At 42.7% G+C, this 16,523-nt stretch overlaps 1 protein-coding gene across 1 annotated transcript in view; it reads left to right on the plus strand.

Annotated features, from left to right (window-relative positions):
- HDHD5 (haloacid dehalogenase like hydrolase domain containing 5) overlaps positions 1-9,701 on the plus strand; it is a 49,916-nt gene extending 40,215 nt beyond the window's left edge. The window contains exon 8 of the mRNA XM_082256014.1: positions 9,272-9,701. Within this exon, the coding sequence (XP_082112140.1) occupies positions 9,272-9,611 (340 nt within the window). The 3' untranslated portion in view covers positions 9,612-9,701. The remainder of the gene's footprint in view (positions 1-9,271) is intronic.
- Positions 9,702-16,523: the final 6,822 nt, after the last annotated feature.

Raw genomic sequence — 16,523 nt, forward strand, 5'->3', positions numbered from 1 at the left:
CTTCTGTCAAGCTCACCTGGAAGCAACCAGGCCCCTTCATCGTCCTTGAATCAGGCCCACGGGAAGAACAGAAAGGGATAGAAGTAAGCCCCGAAGTAATCCCATTGAAGGCTCTACGGAAAAGTCATGGGATGGTCTTAATAAGCATCAGAAATACTACTACTACACCGGTGAAGGTGCCGGCCAGAGTGCTGTTGGGTCAGGTGAACCCGGCCACCCAAGTTGCCCCATCTGATTTTAAAAAAGAAGAAAGGGGAGAAATTGCCATAGAGGAGCTCTGTTCTGGAGACACAGCCCTTCCACCGGAATGGAAGAAGGCGGCCAAGGCCCAACTTGCTCGATGGAAAAAAATATTCTCTACAGATGAATTCGATGTGGGGTGTGCACGGAGTTCCACCCATAAGATCCGCCTACAGGAAGAAAAACCCTTTAGGGAGAGAGTCCGATGGGTCCCCCTGGGTGACCTAGAATACTTACGTGAACAGTTGGCAGAACTTAAGAGAACAGGGATTATCCAAGTATCCAGGAGCCCCTACGCTTCTCCAATAGTTGTAGTCCGGAAGAAAAACGGGTCTATGAGGCTGTGTATTGATTACCGAACACTAAACAGAAGGACCATCCCAGACCAGTATACCACTACGAATTGAAGATGCTTTACAGAGTCTAGCAGGGGCCAAGTGGTTCAGTGTGATGGATCTAAAGAGTGGATATTATCAGATCCCCATGTGCCCTGAAGATCGGGAGAAGACAGCTTTCATCACCCTGTGGGATTTGTTTTAATTCAATCGCATGCCTCAAGGGTTGTGAGGAGCCCCGGCCACCTTCCAAAGACTGATGGAGAGAACCGTTGGGGATATTAATCTGATAGAGGTGCTGGTATATTTGGACGATGTTATCATGTTTGACAGAACCCTAAAAGAACACGAGGAGAGATTTGGAAAAGGTCCTGAAGAGGCTCCACGAAGAAGGCCTGAAACTTTCTCCAGAGAAGTGCCAGTTTTACCTGTCCTCTGTCCATTATCTGGGCCACATTGTGTCATCAGAAGGGGTATCCATAGACCCAAAGAAGCTGGACACCGTCACCTCCTGGCCGAGGCCTACAAATGTGACTGAGCTCCGGTCGTTCTTAGGTTTCTGTTCATATTACAGGAGATTTGTGGAGGGGTTCGCCAAGATTGAAGGAGAGGGCTTGCCCAAACTATCAAAAAGGGACTTGTGGAAAGGACAGCTAGAAGACCCTTTGGGAAAACTTCTATTGAAGGCCTTGGAAATTCAGCGCCCTGAGCTGCTTCTAACTGACTCCCCAAGGGAAGCCCGATTGTTGCATAGGGAATGGGACAGACTACAGATACAACAAGGGGTGGTATACCGAAGGGGCCCCTCTGAAGATCTGGACGAAAAATGGCAGCTGTTCTTACCAGCTAAATACAGGGAAGGGGTCCTAGCTGCTCTCCATGACAATCATGGTCACCTGGGACCTGAAAGAACTTTCCATCTTGTGAGAGACCGGTTCTACTGGCTCTGTATGCGGGCTGAAGTTGAAGAATACTGCCATTCATATGGTCGATGCATCCAGAGAAAGACATTGCCACGTCAAGCAGCCTCAATGGGCCATCTGCAAAGTCAGGGACCTATGGAACTGGTGTGCATAGATTTTCTATGCCTAGAGCCTGATCTAAGTGGTCAAGCGAATGTCCTTGTTGTAACAGATCACTTCACCAGATATCTAAAAAAAAAAGGGGGTTCTGGCGCTAATCCAAGGTGTAGAAATCCTGTGATGTCCTTATGTGGAGAATGCACAATTGCAGTAATAAATATGTCTGCTGCAACACTGTTCGCCCACTCCTAAACACGGGATAGCGTATTGGTAGTGAGAAGTAAAAATTTGGATGGCGCTCTCGTGTTCATAATTATGGTAAAAAACCCCAATGGAGGCTCAGATGAACAATCTAATGAAAGTTTTTATTGAGTAAGTCCACAAATGGTTAAAACAATTTGATAAGTAATCCTACCGATCCTTGAAGCCTCTGTGTCTCTTGGCTGATCTACAGGAATCCCTGATGTGTGTCATGGGAGCCTGGTGGCCGATGGAAGGGGATAGGGCTCTCAGACGAAAAAAAGGAATTGGTCTAAGCGGTGAGGGCTCGCACGGTCTGGTGTGCGGCCGTGTTCCTGGACCGGAGCCGCTGCGTTGTGCTCCCACAGTGCCCGCCGTGAGCACCGGGAGGCGCACGCCGATGACGTCACCGCAGGGGACCGGATGTCCATTGAGAGCAGGCCGAAGAGACCGCCCGGAAGCCGAGGGAACCAGAGGAAAGGATGTGCTCGCTTCTGTGGAGCCTCCCGATTGCCACAACTACGTTTCGCTACAAATGTAGCTTTGTCAAGTTGTGGCTAAAGGCAATCGGAGGCTCTAAGAAGCCAAATGGTGGGCGGGGTTGGGCTAATCAGCCAATAAAAACACCCTCCTAGGCTGAATCAGAAAAAAATAAAGAATAAAAAAATGGTGAAAAATAAAATAAAAAATATAATAAAAATAAATAAAATAAATTTGAATAAAATAAAATAAAAAGAAGAAAAGCTTTATATTGGTGTGCTGGGAGCTAATTTTTAAAAGGTGTATCTATTATTTAGTTTAAGATTAGTACATATTCGAATGTATTTTTTATATATACGTATACTCTATGGTATTGTGATAGATTGTATTTTAACAATTTTTTATTGCATAACAATGTTGGTAATTTTAGAAGTTGTATTTATTTATCTATTACCAGGATTAGTGTATAATTTAATGTAATTTAATTTTTTATACACATACGTATACTTCATTTATGGTATGGTGATAGATTTTTAACAATAATTTTTATTATACAATAATGTTTTTATTACCGCCATGAAGCATTCTGGATCTCCAGTCTGGCTAGTAATAGACATTCGCTCCCCAATCGTTTTTGTTGTTTTTTCTTTCACACCAATATAAAGCTTTTCTTCTTTTTATTTTTATTTTATTTTATTCAATTTATTTTATTTTATTTATTTTTATTATATTTTTTATTTTATTTTTCACCATTTTTTTATTCTTTATTTTTTTCTGATTCAGCCTATGAGGGTGTTTTTATTGGCTGATTAGCCCAACCCCGCCCACCATTTGGCTTCTTAGAGCCTCCGATTGCCTTTAGCCACAACTTGACAAAGCTACATTTGTAGCGAAACATGTAGTTCTGGCAATCGGGAGGCTCCACAAAAGTGAGCACATCCTTTCCTCTGGTTCCCTCGGCTTCCGGGCTGTCTCTTCGGCCCGCTCTCAACGGACTTCCGGTCCCCTGCGGAGACGTCATCTGCGTGCGCCTCCCGGTGCTCACGGCAGGCACTGTGGGAGCACAACGCAGCGGCTCCGGTCAAGGAACGCAGCCGCACACCGGACCGTGCGAGCCCTCACCGCTTAGACCAATTCCTTTTTTCGTCTGAGAGCCCTATCCCCTTCCATCGGCCACCAGGTTCCCATGACACACATCAGGGATTCCTGTAGATCAGCCAAGAGACACAGAGGCTTCAAGGATCGGTAGGATTACTTATCAAATTGTTTTAACCATTTGTGGACTTACTCAATAAACTTTCATTAGATTGTTCATCTGAGCCTCCATTGGGGTTTTTTATCATAATTATGCACACGAGAGCTCCATCCTAATTTTTACTTCTCACTTCACCAGATATGCCCAAGCATTTCCCACAAAAGACCAGAAAGCCTCAACATTAGCCAAAGTGCTAGTGGAAAAATTCTTCGTGCACTATGGTTTACCCCAACGCCTCCATTTAAATCAAGGGAGAGACTTTGAAAGTAGGCTGATAAGGAGGTTGTTAGACCTGTTAGGCATCCAAAAGACTAGGACCACTCCCTACCACCCACAAGGAGTTGCTCAGCCCGAACGGTTTAACCGGACTCTTTTAGACATGTTGGGGACCCTGAGCTCAGAAAAGAGACAGCACTGGAGCAAACATGTAGCTGCCATCGTACATGCCTACAATAGTACTGCTAATGATGTTACTGGATATTCCCCCTACCGTTTAATGTTTATGCGGTAGGCTCAGCTGCCAGTGGACTTGACTTTTGGCATATCGCTTGACCATACCTCAGCAGCATCTCACAAGGGGTATGTGGACCGGTTGAGGAAGAGTCTAAAAACGGCCTATGAAAAAGCTCAAGCAGCTTCTGATCTATGGGGGCTGAGAAATAAAAGAAACTATGACCTAAAGGTCAGTATTTAAGACTTGCAGCCAGGGGATAAGGTATTGTTGAGGAACTTGGGTATTCCCAGAAAGCACAATTTGGCTGACCGTTGGAAATCCCAACCTTACGTCATCTGTAAGCAACTGCCAAACCTTCCTGTGTATCAGATTAGGCCAGAGGGAAGTGTGGGTCCATTAAAGATTTGGCATAGGAACCATCTACTGTCCCTCTCCGAAGCAGTTCGCATGCCTCCTGCACCAGATTCGCGAGAGCCCCCTTCAACCTCCCGAAGACTCAGACCAGTCACCAGATCTCAAACAGTGCTTCCAGATGTGGGAGGTGGAGATTCTGAAAGTGAAAGTCTCTAGAGGATGATGAGGCTGAACCTGATTGGATGTGGTCATCTCAGTTACCCGAACACATGACCACTTTCCTGTCTTCATCCGAAATAGTTGACAGTGGAACCCTTCGGCCAGAAGCTTCTGAATTCGTGCCTTCCGACATGCTCACTGAAGGAGTGGCCAATGGCTTAAACTCTTCACAAATGGAAGCTTCGGGAGAAGAGGTTTCATCTTTGTCCAAAGAGGAACCGAATACCCTTGAAATCATAGAGTCCAGTGTGCATGAGCAAGAGGAGGAAGCCCCTGAAGAGCGCCCAGAAACAGCGGGTTTCCGATACTCCTGAGACTGCGATTCCCAAAGAACAGAGAAAAAGAGTCATTCACCCCCCCAAAAGATTGACTTATGATCAATTGGGTGAATGCTCGGAAGAAGTCATCTTTACTTCCAAGAGAACAACTGATCAGCCTAGTTTTTTCCACTGAAAATTTAGTGGAGGACAACCCTAGCTCACCCCCTGGCACACCTGTACAAGACACTTAAGTGTTGGTGGTTTGTGGACAGAACAAATTTTCCACACCCACTGACAATTGGTGGGAAGTTCCTCTGTCAGCTATGTATTATAATATACAGTTGTCTAAGTTTGAACCCTGCTTACAAAAAAAAAGAAAACTTGTCATGCGTAAACTAATTTTTTTTTTCTCTTTATCTCTTCTATGCCCGTAATGGAAAAAGTATGTGACATGTTACATACTGTTGTCCTCTTTGGGGACCAAAGCTTTTAAGCGGGGGGAGTGTGTAGCAGGGTTCCCTCTATGCAATGTAGGCAAAGACTACTGTTTGACATTTAGAAAGAACTCAGCTCCCTCCGGTAGTTAAGTTGATACATTACAGTTACTGTTAAGATATGTGTAGCATGGTGCATCCTGGAATATAGAGAAAAAGGGGAAAAGACTCCATGACTTGAAGGAGAAAACAAACTACTCTACCCATGGTGCAGCGGTGCTACCAGGGTGCACTGCAATCACCGCACAGCCTTCTGGGATCGGCTATGAAAAGGAAGGGAGGGGCCATACTTGGGGCTCTCGGGACTTCGCTTTGAACAGAGCAGGAAGCAAGACGGAGGGTTGTGTCTATAAGGCAATGGACAAAAAGACCTGGACGTGAAGTGATTGGGGCGGATCGTTTATGATTCCGGCAGGGGACTTTTCCGGGAGTGTCCCGTCATTGCTCGGCAGAGACCGGAATCGCCCACCACCAACACCTTATACGGCTGGTGACAGAAACCGGAGACCAAAAAAACAGCGGAGAACACCTGGAGGGCCAGGCTCATTTGGTGAGGAGGGCACCTGCCCAAAATTGATTGTCAGATCAGGGAAGAAACAGTTAGTGCGCCACACACTCTGTGGCCTAGTGTACCACTCAGGAGCCTGTGTTGCTAAGAGACAGCTAGTACTAGCCATGCTTCACAACTACTTCACAGGAGTCTGCGTGGCTAGTATCAGCCACACTTCACAACTACCTCACAAGAGTCTGCGTGGCTATAGACAGCTAATATCAGCCACACTTCAGTTAGTGCCAACCACTCCACATAATTTTTAAGTTTTTTTTGGTAGCATAGGGAAGGGTTAACACCCCTGTAACATTTGTTTTGCTGTTTGTGCCCCTTTTCAGAAGATTTTACCTCACTTTCTGTCCCTGTGACAATTGGATTTTGAAAATTTTGGGTTGTTGTGGATTGGTGATAAAGCTTCACCTTTTCCCATGATAACTATAACAGGAGTGAACTTCCCTTGCTAGAGGTAGATTTCCTCCCACTTCCTGTTGTCTCCCTCCGTTTGTAAGTAGGAGTCGTTTGTAAGTCGGATGTTTTGTAACCAGGGGACCGCCTGTGTGTGTATGTGTGTGTGTATGTGTGTGTGTATATGTATGTATATATACAGTGGGTAAGGAAAGTATTCAGACCCCCTTAAATTTCTCACTCTTTGTTATATTGCAGCCATTTGCTAAAATCATTTAGGTTCATTCTTCTTCCTCATGAATGTACACATAGCACCCCATACTGACAGAAAAACACAGAATTGTTGACATTGTTGCAGATTTATTAAAAATGAAAAACTGAAATATCACATGGTCCTAAGTATTCAGACCCTTTGCTGTGACACTCATATATTTAACTCAGGTGCTTTCCATTTCTTCTGATCATCCTTGAGATGGTTCTACGCCTTCATTTGAGTCCAGCTGTGTTTGATTATACTGATTGGACTTGATTAGGAAAGCCACACACCTGTCTATATAAGACCTTCCAGATCACAATGCATGTCAGAGCAAATGAGAATCATGAGGTCAAAGGAACTGCCTGAAGAGCTCAGAGACAGAATTGTGGCAAGGCACAGATCTGGCCAAGGTTACAAAAAGATTTCTGCTGCACTTAAGGTTCCTAAGAGCACAGTGGCCTCCATAATCCTCAAATGGAAGACGTTTGGGACGACCAGAACCCTTCCTAGAGCTGGCCGTCCGGCCAAACTGAGCTATCGGGGGAGAAGAGCCTTGGTGAGAGAGGTAAAGAAGAACCCAAAGATCACTGTGGCTGAGCTCCAGAGATGCAGTCAGGAGATGGGAGAAAGTTGTAGAAAGTCAACCATCACTGCAGCCCTCCACCAGTCGGGGCTTTATTATTGAGTGGCCCGACGGAAGCCTCTCCTCAGTGTAAGACACATGAAAGCCTGCATGGAGTTTGCTAAAAAAACACCTGAAGGACTCCAAGATGGTGAGAAATAAGATTCTCTGGTCTGATGAGACCAAAATAGAACTTTTTGGCCTTAATTCTAAGCGGTATGTGTGGAGAAAACCAGGCACTGTTCATCACCTGTCCAATACAGTCCCAACAGTGAAGCATGGCAGAGGAATGGCAGAGGATCCCCAAATCCAGGTGTGAAAGACTTGTTGCATCTTTCCCAAAAAGTCTCCTGGCTGTATTAGATCAAAAGGGGGCTTCTACTAAATACTGAGCAAAGGGTCTGAATACTTAGGACCATGTGATATTTCAGTTTTTCTTTTTTAATAAATCTGCAACAATGTCAAAAATTCTGTGTTTTTCTGTCAGTATGGGGTGCTATGTGTACATTCATGAGGAAGAGGAATGGACCTAAATGATTTTAGCAAATGGCTGCAATATAACAAAGAGTGAAAAATTTAAGGGGGTCTGAATACTTTCCGTACCCACTGTGATATATACTTTGGAGACGCTATAACTTTCACACAAACCAATCAATATACACTTATTGGGATTTTTTTTTTTACCAAAGACATGTAGCAGAATACAATTTGACCAAAATGTATGAAGAAATTAAATTTTTTTTTTTTATTGGATATGTTTGATAGCAGAAAATAAAAAATATTGTTGTCTTTTTTCATCTTTTATCACAAAAATAAAAAACCCAGTGGTGATCAAATACCACCAAAAGAAAGCTCTATTTGTGTGAAAAAAAAAGATATAAATTTTGTTTGGGTACAGTGTTGCATGACCGCACAAATACAAGTTAAAGTGGTGCAGTGCTAAATAGCAAAAAATGACCTGCTTATGAAAGTGGAAGTAAACCGTCCTCTGCAACTTGTACTAGGTACTGTAAATATCTCCTAAACATGTACCGTTTAGGAGATATTTACTCTGCATGCAGGCAGTGATATCACTGGCACATGCACTCTGAAGGAACGGCCGCTCGTGCCGTTCCTTCAGAGCCCTGTCCTGTGAACGTTGGCTCCCGTGCGCATGCCATGATGTCATCGCGGCTTCAGCCAATCAGATGGCTGGATGCCACAAATCCGGAAGAAGGGCGACTGAAAATGTCACCCCTGAGAGAGGTGAGCGAGCGGCACTGCGGGGCTTCGTTCTAAGGTAAGTATTTCATAATGAGCTAGTATGCAATGCATACTAGCTCATTATGTTTTTTGTCTTTCAGGTGTTTTTTTTTTTTTTTCTTAGGTTTACAACCTCCTTGAAGGGGTAAAATCTTCCAGAGCTGAAGTGGTTCAAGGAGATCTATGGTCACGTCATACACTTTCATTTTATAACATCAGTATTGTATAAGCTTACCTGAAAAATCTCCTTTCATGTTGTGAGTTCTGCCTGTCTGCTGGCCATCTCTTTCCACAACTTCTTAAATTTCCTGCTTGCTTCGCAGCTTCTTCTCTCCTGTTTACTTTCAATTCTTACATAAGCCATGGTAAGCAGCGATTCCTGCACTGACTCTGCCTCCTGAAGCTCCTCCTCTCAGTTCCGCTGTAGTTCAGATAGTAGGCTCTGTAATATGTGACATAGCCCTACCCAATCACAGGGCATAGTTAATGTGTCACAGAATTCAAGGAAGTAAATGTGTGGGGATCGTCACAAAGTAAGTTTACAAATGTCAAGATCATTCGCATTAATAAGAGTAGGCTAGAGACTATTAAAATAAAATTTGAAAGTGAATATATGATTTTACATTTTCATAGATATACTTTATGTAATGACAAAGATATTGATGAATGAACAGTCACATAATAGAAATGTAAAATTGCTTTGGTCCATAGAGGGGATATAGGTGTGAGAGTTGAAGGGTTAATGACATATCAATCCTTACAAAGCACATATTTCTTTGTCAGAAAACATTAGCGTGAGCTTTAATTTCCATTCAAACTGACCTTTTGCTCTGTCTTCCTTAGTGATAATCCAATGGCGGATATTTACGGTGCCAACCTCTACAATCGTCACTTGCAGGCACAGCAAGAAGGCGTTTCAGCAGGCCGTCCGCAGAATTGTGAGTCCATACTGGTGTGTACTGGTGTTTATGGAAATCAGAAGGAGGTGCCGGCAGACCCAAGAGAGATCATCACAGAGACCATTTTTCATGGGCACCGTGATTTCCAGCTAGAGCCTGGCCTGGTGGAGGCACACCATGTGGTGCGGGACGTAGGGCAGGCCGTGGAGCTGGTGCTGAAGAAGGAGGGCTGGATCCCTGAATCTGAAAGGGGTGATGACACCAGTCCCCATGTAACGAATTGAAGGAGGATATACATATTGTCTGGATTGGCATAGATGCTGCAGATGGCGGGGTCTCATTATGAACTGGAAGGACCTATATATGCACTGCAAAATCCTATAGCCCAGAGTTTCCTACAAAATGATCACTGGCTGGTTCACAGCATTTTTATTCTATGATGGACTGAATCGGTCTGCTTTTCTTCTGTGGAGGGTGTGCACCATACAACACGTGGTGCAATCCTTAAAGGATAAGCTCTCCTTTGGTAACATGTTAACCTGTTATGCCCTTATTTAGAGTGTTACACATAACATGTTACCAAAGAGCACCTGGCTCTGTCCCTCTGTGACAGCAGGCAGGGATCTTCTCACAAAAGAGTGATCTGTGAATGAATGTCCTACAACTACCTTTTTTCCAATGTGACAGATGGCTTGTAGTTCTCAATGAACTGTGAGAGTGCTCTAGTAGTTAATTGATTTTCCTGCTCTCCGATAACGGTCTGCCCGTACCTTCTCTACGGGCAGACAGCTATACTGAGATATTCTGCAGGAGTCTGATAGGCTCCAGAAAAAATTATTAATGCACATTTTGCAAAAATATGTGCATTTATTTTATATATTTATTTTTAAAGTTCAACTCAGCCTTTAAAAAGTGTTTCAAAATGCTGAGTTACACTATATCAGTAACATTAACAGCAAGGTCCAAATGGGAACCTGTATTAACTGAGTTTATGCAAGAATTTTATGTATTCAGAAATGTGCAGGGTTACGAAGAAGATGTCCATTACTTTCCCATCCATTAAGAGATGCAGGAATCCTTCAGGTTATACTGCCGGCTACGAAGGAAACTTCCTTTGTCCCTCAATGGACTCCAAGAAAACAAATTTACGGAGAGTATAAAAATCCTATTTTCTTTTATTTCCATTGACGGACACAGGAAGTCTCCTCCTGTAGGTGGCAGTATAACCTGAAGGGAAGAATTTCTGTGTTTCTTATTGGGAAAAAAGTACCAAAATCCTATTATTTGATCCCCTCTTTAGCTTTTCTGATTTTGTCTGAGAAAAACCCTAAAGCTGAGATCAGAGCTTTGATACCACCTGGTAGCACACACTGATTTCAGCTCCTGAATGTGTATAACAGAATAAGATATTGTAGCCCAAGGTCAAGCAAAGGGGTAGGCAGAATAGGCAGCCACCTTGGGCAGATTAGCAGGAGGGGAGCACCAAATAGGGGGCACCTATTTGTAAAAACTTTTTTGGTTTGCATACTAAGTTTGATTTAAGACTAAATATTTTAATTTCTGCAAATGGATACAGGAAACCCTGAGTGTTTTAATATTACTCACTGTGTCCCTGACCGCTCAAAAGTCTACCTCAGCTGTGAGTGCGCACCTGTCTAAAATCTGCTCTGCCCAAACCAGTCTACATCGTATAATAGAAACTTTAATGTTCAGCACTGTTGAGGACACTCCACCTAGCTCCTCTCACTGATGCCTTTCCCCCCCTATTGGGACCTAATCTTAAATATCCGGAAAGCCCAAGTAGGGTGTGAAACTCATCAGAGAGTAGCTAGGTGGAGTGTCCTCAACAGTGCTGGAACATTAAAGTTGTTTTTATGACTAACACAACAGCAGTGTTCAGCTGCCTTTTTAATGGTATGTAAATGCGATGCATTATTGTGCCTTTATGCACTCCACTCTATATAATGCAATATTTCAAAAATAAAAACTAATACTGAACCCTTAAGGCAAAAAATCCTGTGCATGTGTATAACACATCATTATATACAACGTGTGTTTGCCTAATATCACTTGATATGCTAAAAAAGAATACAGGTGCTTTTATCAATAGACAGCCTCTTTAGATCCACTAACAGATAACCTGTAAAAGTGAAACACATCTGTAAATGAAGTCTTAATCAATCAAAAATCCCATAATGTGTGTTGATGACTTCTTTGTGATTTTCAATCTTCATATACAATGTGTGACACCACCACCACCACAATAAGTAAATGGATGGACCCTCAACTCATAAATGTTACCTCACTGTATTTTAAAGAGACCAAAAAGTACTTTGATATGCCACAAGGCACACTCCATGTGCTCTCTTAGGTGAGAGGAGTTTGATGTCATCATCAACGTACACCCATTTACTTAATGTGGAGGTGGTTGGTCACACATTGTATATGAAAATTGAAAATCACAGAGAAGTCATTAACATTCATCATTGGCTTTTTGATTGATTGGGACTTCATTTATTGTTTTTTACTTTTTCATGTTATCTGTTAATCACAGGGATCCTCAAATTACGGCCCTCCAGCTGTTATGGAATTACACATCCCATGAGGCATTGTAAAACTCTGACATTCACAGACATGACTAAGCATGATGGCAATTGAAGTTCCTGAACAACTGGATGGCCAAAGTTTGAAGACCCCTGTTTAGTGGCTCTGAAGAGGCTGTCTATTGATAAATGTAGAATGTGATTGCAGCGCTGCTTTAAATAGTGAATATTACTTGATAATGAGTGTTTAAAATGATGATGTAAACAATTAATTTACAAAATATAAATTACATCCAATATAAATAGTGCTTATAAACAATAAAAAATATCATCCAATCACCATAAATAGTGCTTTTGCTAAATAGTGATAATATAAATTATTGCTTCAAATAAAGTGTCCATTAATCATCCTTTCGGATATTAAATTCTTCCAAACCATTCCAAACCATTTTTAGTGCTTGACTGCTCAATCTGTGCTTGTATGCGGGGTCTCCCCCTTTGGGTATCTACTTACCATCAAGTAGAATATAACAGGCATGGAAAAAAGGACTTTGCATACAGCTTCTCCGGTTGTTAGAAAGGCTTGTTGCTGGAAAACATAGATTCATCCCCGGTGTCCTCAGAAAAGAAAACTAAACATAGTGAAGATCGTTTTCACATTTCATTTATTGGGGTAACACAGCGGGGTTTATACTCACAAAACATGATTAAAAAGCATGCAAGATTCTATAGAACGGCTCGGCGGTGCGCTGCTCTCGCAATATACAATCCCCCCGGCCTGGAATCACGTGGTACTCACTCGACCAATCACTTTTTATCACATTCTACCAATCACATTCTACATTTCAAAGAGCACTAGCACTTTTCACTGCAGCCAGCAGCTTTTATTTAAATTTTATCTATTAGCACATAATTTAACACTCAGTCCATAAGCGCGGGGACCACAGTTTTAACATGTCTATTGATAAAAGCACCTTTTTTTTTTGTTTGTTTGTTTTTTTTTGGCATATGAAATATTAGGCAAACACATGTTGTATATAGTGACATGCGTACTACACATGCACAGGAATTTTTAAATATTGCATGTTATATAGAGCATGGCACTATATTTTTAATCATTATTGCTTGAATGTGTGGTAATATACACTTTTTAGTGGTAGCAGCTCGTTATACACTATTATTTTGGTGTTGGTTCTACATTACTTTTTTTTTGTGCAGTATCGCAGGGACTTTTCACAAATAGATAGTTATTGTGCCGTTGCCCAATGCATTGGCATCAGATAGCGTTACTTTTCTCATTGCAGGTCTAATGGTTACTGTTGTCAACACTGCACATACTCCGTTTTTTTTTTTTTTTTAAATTAATCAGCCCACTTGCCCATCCTCCCGTCCCAGGGCCAGGAATAGTGCCTGCCACACAAAGCCACCCTTTCTGTGCCTTATCCTAATATAACTGCACTGTAAAGAGAGAAACTACAATTTTATTGAATTACAAAGAGATGTCAATTCAGGGATATTGAGATTTATTTGAATTCAAATTTTATTTATTTTGATTATATTTATTGTTTTGCTCTAGTGAATTGAGATTGTCAGGCCTAGTCCATTTTTAATATATTCTATTTTCATTTTTATGGTTGAATCTTCGTTTATTGCAATCTTAGAGAATAAACAGAAGAATGAAAACAAGGTACAGCTTTATTACATCATACAACAAAGCATCTTATGGGGTATGAGACATAAACCAATGACAGGCAAAGTTAAGTGACTTTTCTTAGCATTCCTAAAGGGAAGTGAGTTCAGAGAATTCCAGTGCATGTAGCAGTATCAAAGGGGTTTACAGATGCTCCTGTAAAGAAAAACTAAGCTATGCTACAGTGCGAGTAAGTAAAGGTAAGGTGGGGTGTGGAGAGAGAAGGGAAAAAAAGGGGGGGGGGGCCTGATCTGCAACAATTTGGATAATGTTCAAAGTTCTTGGGATAAGATTAGGTGGTCCTATAGGGTGGTCCTATAGGGTAGATGAAGGTTAGAGTCTGTCCTTCTTCAGAGAAGACCAAATTGGAGAAGTGCCATCAGACCACCCCTTGGGTTCATGGATGACTCATTTTATCGTTCTCAGATGCTTGGAGTAACTCTATGTGTATGATATCATTAACAGTGCTGACCCACAGCGATAAACGTGCAATTTCTTCCAAAGATGTCATGAACTCTATGCTCCTCTGCAGTCTTTTTTTATTATTCAGGACATGCTCCCTGCTTGACATTTCTCAAATCCCCACAAACTGATCAGTCACGCCTCTTTTAGGCCATTAAATAGAAGTGGTATGAGGTGGGGTTTTTGGCTATGTTTTTATTATGAGCATCATGAATGTATTTCTGCAGATCTCAAGGGAAGAATATTCTGTGTTGATTTTACTTGACAATAAATTTTAATTGAGATTAATATTTGCTTTATTTGTGGTCTCAGGTTATTGTTCAGAGTGGTTCTATTTAGTCATAGGTCAACATTGGCGCAGGACATACAAGATAAAAATTATTTACAATGTCACAAATGCACCTGGAATTTTCAAACCTATGCAAGCGCATTACAGTGCCCATTGAAACTCAATGCGTGTTGATGTGCATTGCTATACATGCGTTTTCTGTATGTGCCAATCCTTTACATATAGGTCCTCAGTGCATGTGCAAACAAATTCACATGACGCTTTTTCCCACTACGGATGTCTACTGGAATATGTGATGACGGTCATGTGCATTTTTAGCTGTGTGAATGCGAGTTGGGAACCTATTAAAAAAGAATGGACACACCACCAAATGCACTTACAGCACAATCAACCAACATGCAGCATCAGACATTGGGGGAGTAATGCATGCATAGGTTTGAATGCACCCTTAAAATCTAACTAAAGGTAAAAAAAAAAATTTATTTTTGGATGGAGTGGAGAGGGATTAGAATTGCTGTCTGTGGCCCCGTTAAACTGATTGTAAAGTCTTGGTTAAAAAAAATAAATAAACATGTTCTACTTACCTCTTCTGTGCAGTTGGTTTTGCACAGAGCAGCCTTGATCCTCCTCTTCTCGGGTCCCTCCTTGCAGCTCCTGGCCCCTCCCTCCTATCGAGTGCCCCCATAGCAAGCAGCTTGCTATGGGGGCACCCGAGCCGAGCTGCAGTGTGTCCATTCAGACATGGAACTGCCGTTTGGCCCCACCCCCTCTCTCTCTCATGATTGATTATCTGACTTTGACAGCCATGGGAGTCAATGGGGCTGCAGCTGTGTCTCAGCCAATCAGGAAGAAGAGTCCCAGATGGCCGAGGGACTCGTGGACATCGTTGCAAAGAGATGGACCTCAAGTAAGTATTAGGGGGTGCTGGGGAGGCTGCTACACCCAGAAGGTTTTTTTTTATCTTAATGCACAGAATGCATTAAGATAACAAACCTTCTGACTTTACAACTCCTTTAAGGAGATTCACCCTCTCTATTTGCCTGTTTACCATTATCATTGAAAGTAAAATAAAACCCCAAATTTTGGATTGTCTCCAGAAAAGTAATAGAGGGGAACTCTTCCTATTGGGATACTAGTTCTGATGACCTGGGGGTCCCCAAATAATTCCCTAATTTGCAGGTATTTCTTTTCACTTCCTGTTTAGCTTTGGGACAGGAAGTGAAGGTAAGTCTCCACAATGGGACATAGATGGTGAAAAAAAATCTGACAGGGGTTATTATTAGAGAATGACCGATTATTTGCAACACCAATATATCGAGGGCTGATATGCACTTTCACTTTTTCGGCCTTTGGATTTACCGATATTGCTGTGATGTTATTGCGTATATTGCGACGCGCCTCCACGCACTGGGCAGCTTCTGCAGCCTTCTTAGGCCGCCTCCCTCAGCCTCGTTTACAGTGTGTTTTACCCGCCGCGGCCACACTGGAGTCTGCTGTGCACACAGTCGGTCGGGACAGTGAGTGATCTTCTACTAGTTCTATCAAAGACCAGTCACAGACACAGTGCCCGTTTAACATAGCCACCCAGTCCCACACACCCTCAGGCCTACCTGTCAGCCAGCCACAGGCTCTGTCTGACTGTACCTGCTAGCCACCCACCACACAGGGTGCCAGCCAGCCACCCACCACAGGATGCCAGCCACCCACCAAAGGGTGCCACGCCACCAACCCACCAACTAAGGGGTGCCAGCCAGCCACCCACCACAGGGTGCCAGCCAGCCAGCACAGGGTGCCAGCCACCCACCCACCAAAGGGTGCCTGCCAGCCACCCACCCACCACAGGGTGCCAGCCAGCCACCCACTAAAGGGTGTTAGCCCCTCATCACCACAGGTTGCCAGCCAGCAATTTTGTTTAAGCCTATATTCGTGTCTTTTCAAGTTTCAATGGAGATGGATGGAGATAGAAAAATTAAAAGTGTGGTCTGGGACTATTTCTCTTCTCCATCTCCAGGAAAATCAGCAGCACTGTGCAACACTTGCAAAAGCAATGTAAGCATGGGATCAATAATTTCAAAAACAAAAAATATGTCTAATCTTTGGGCCCATCTAAGAGTTCATCATGTTGAATTGTATAATGCAGGACAGAAAAAACAAAATGAATCGCAAGGTAAAACATCACTATCCCAGGCAACAATAGCAGATATGTTTCGGA

This window comes from Pelophylax lessonae (genome assembly GCF_965119305.1).
Source record: "Pelophylax lessonae genome assembly, chromosome: 4".
Taxonomy (NCBI): Eukaryota; Metazoa; Chordata; class Amphibia; order Anura; family Ranidae; genus Pelophylax; species Pelophylax lessonae.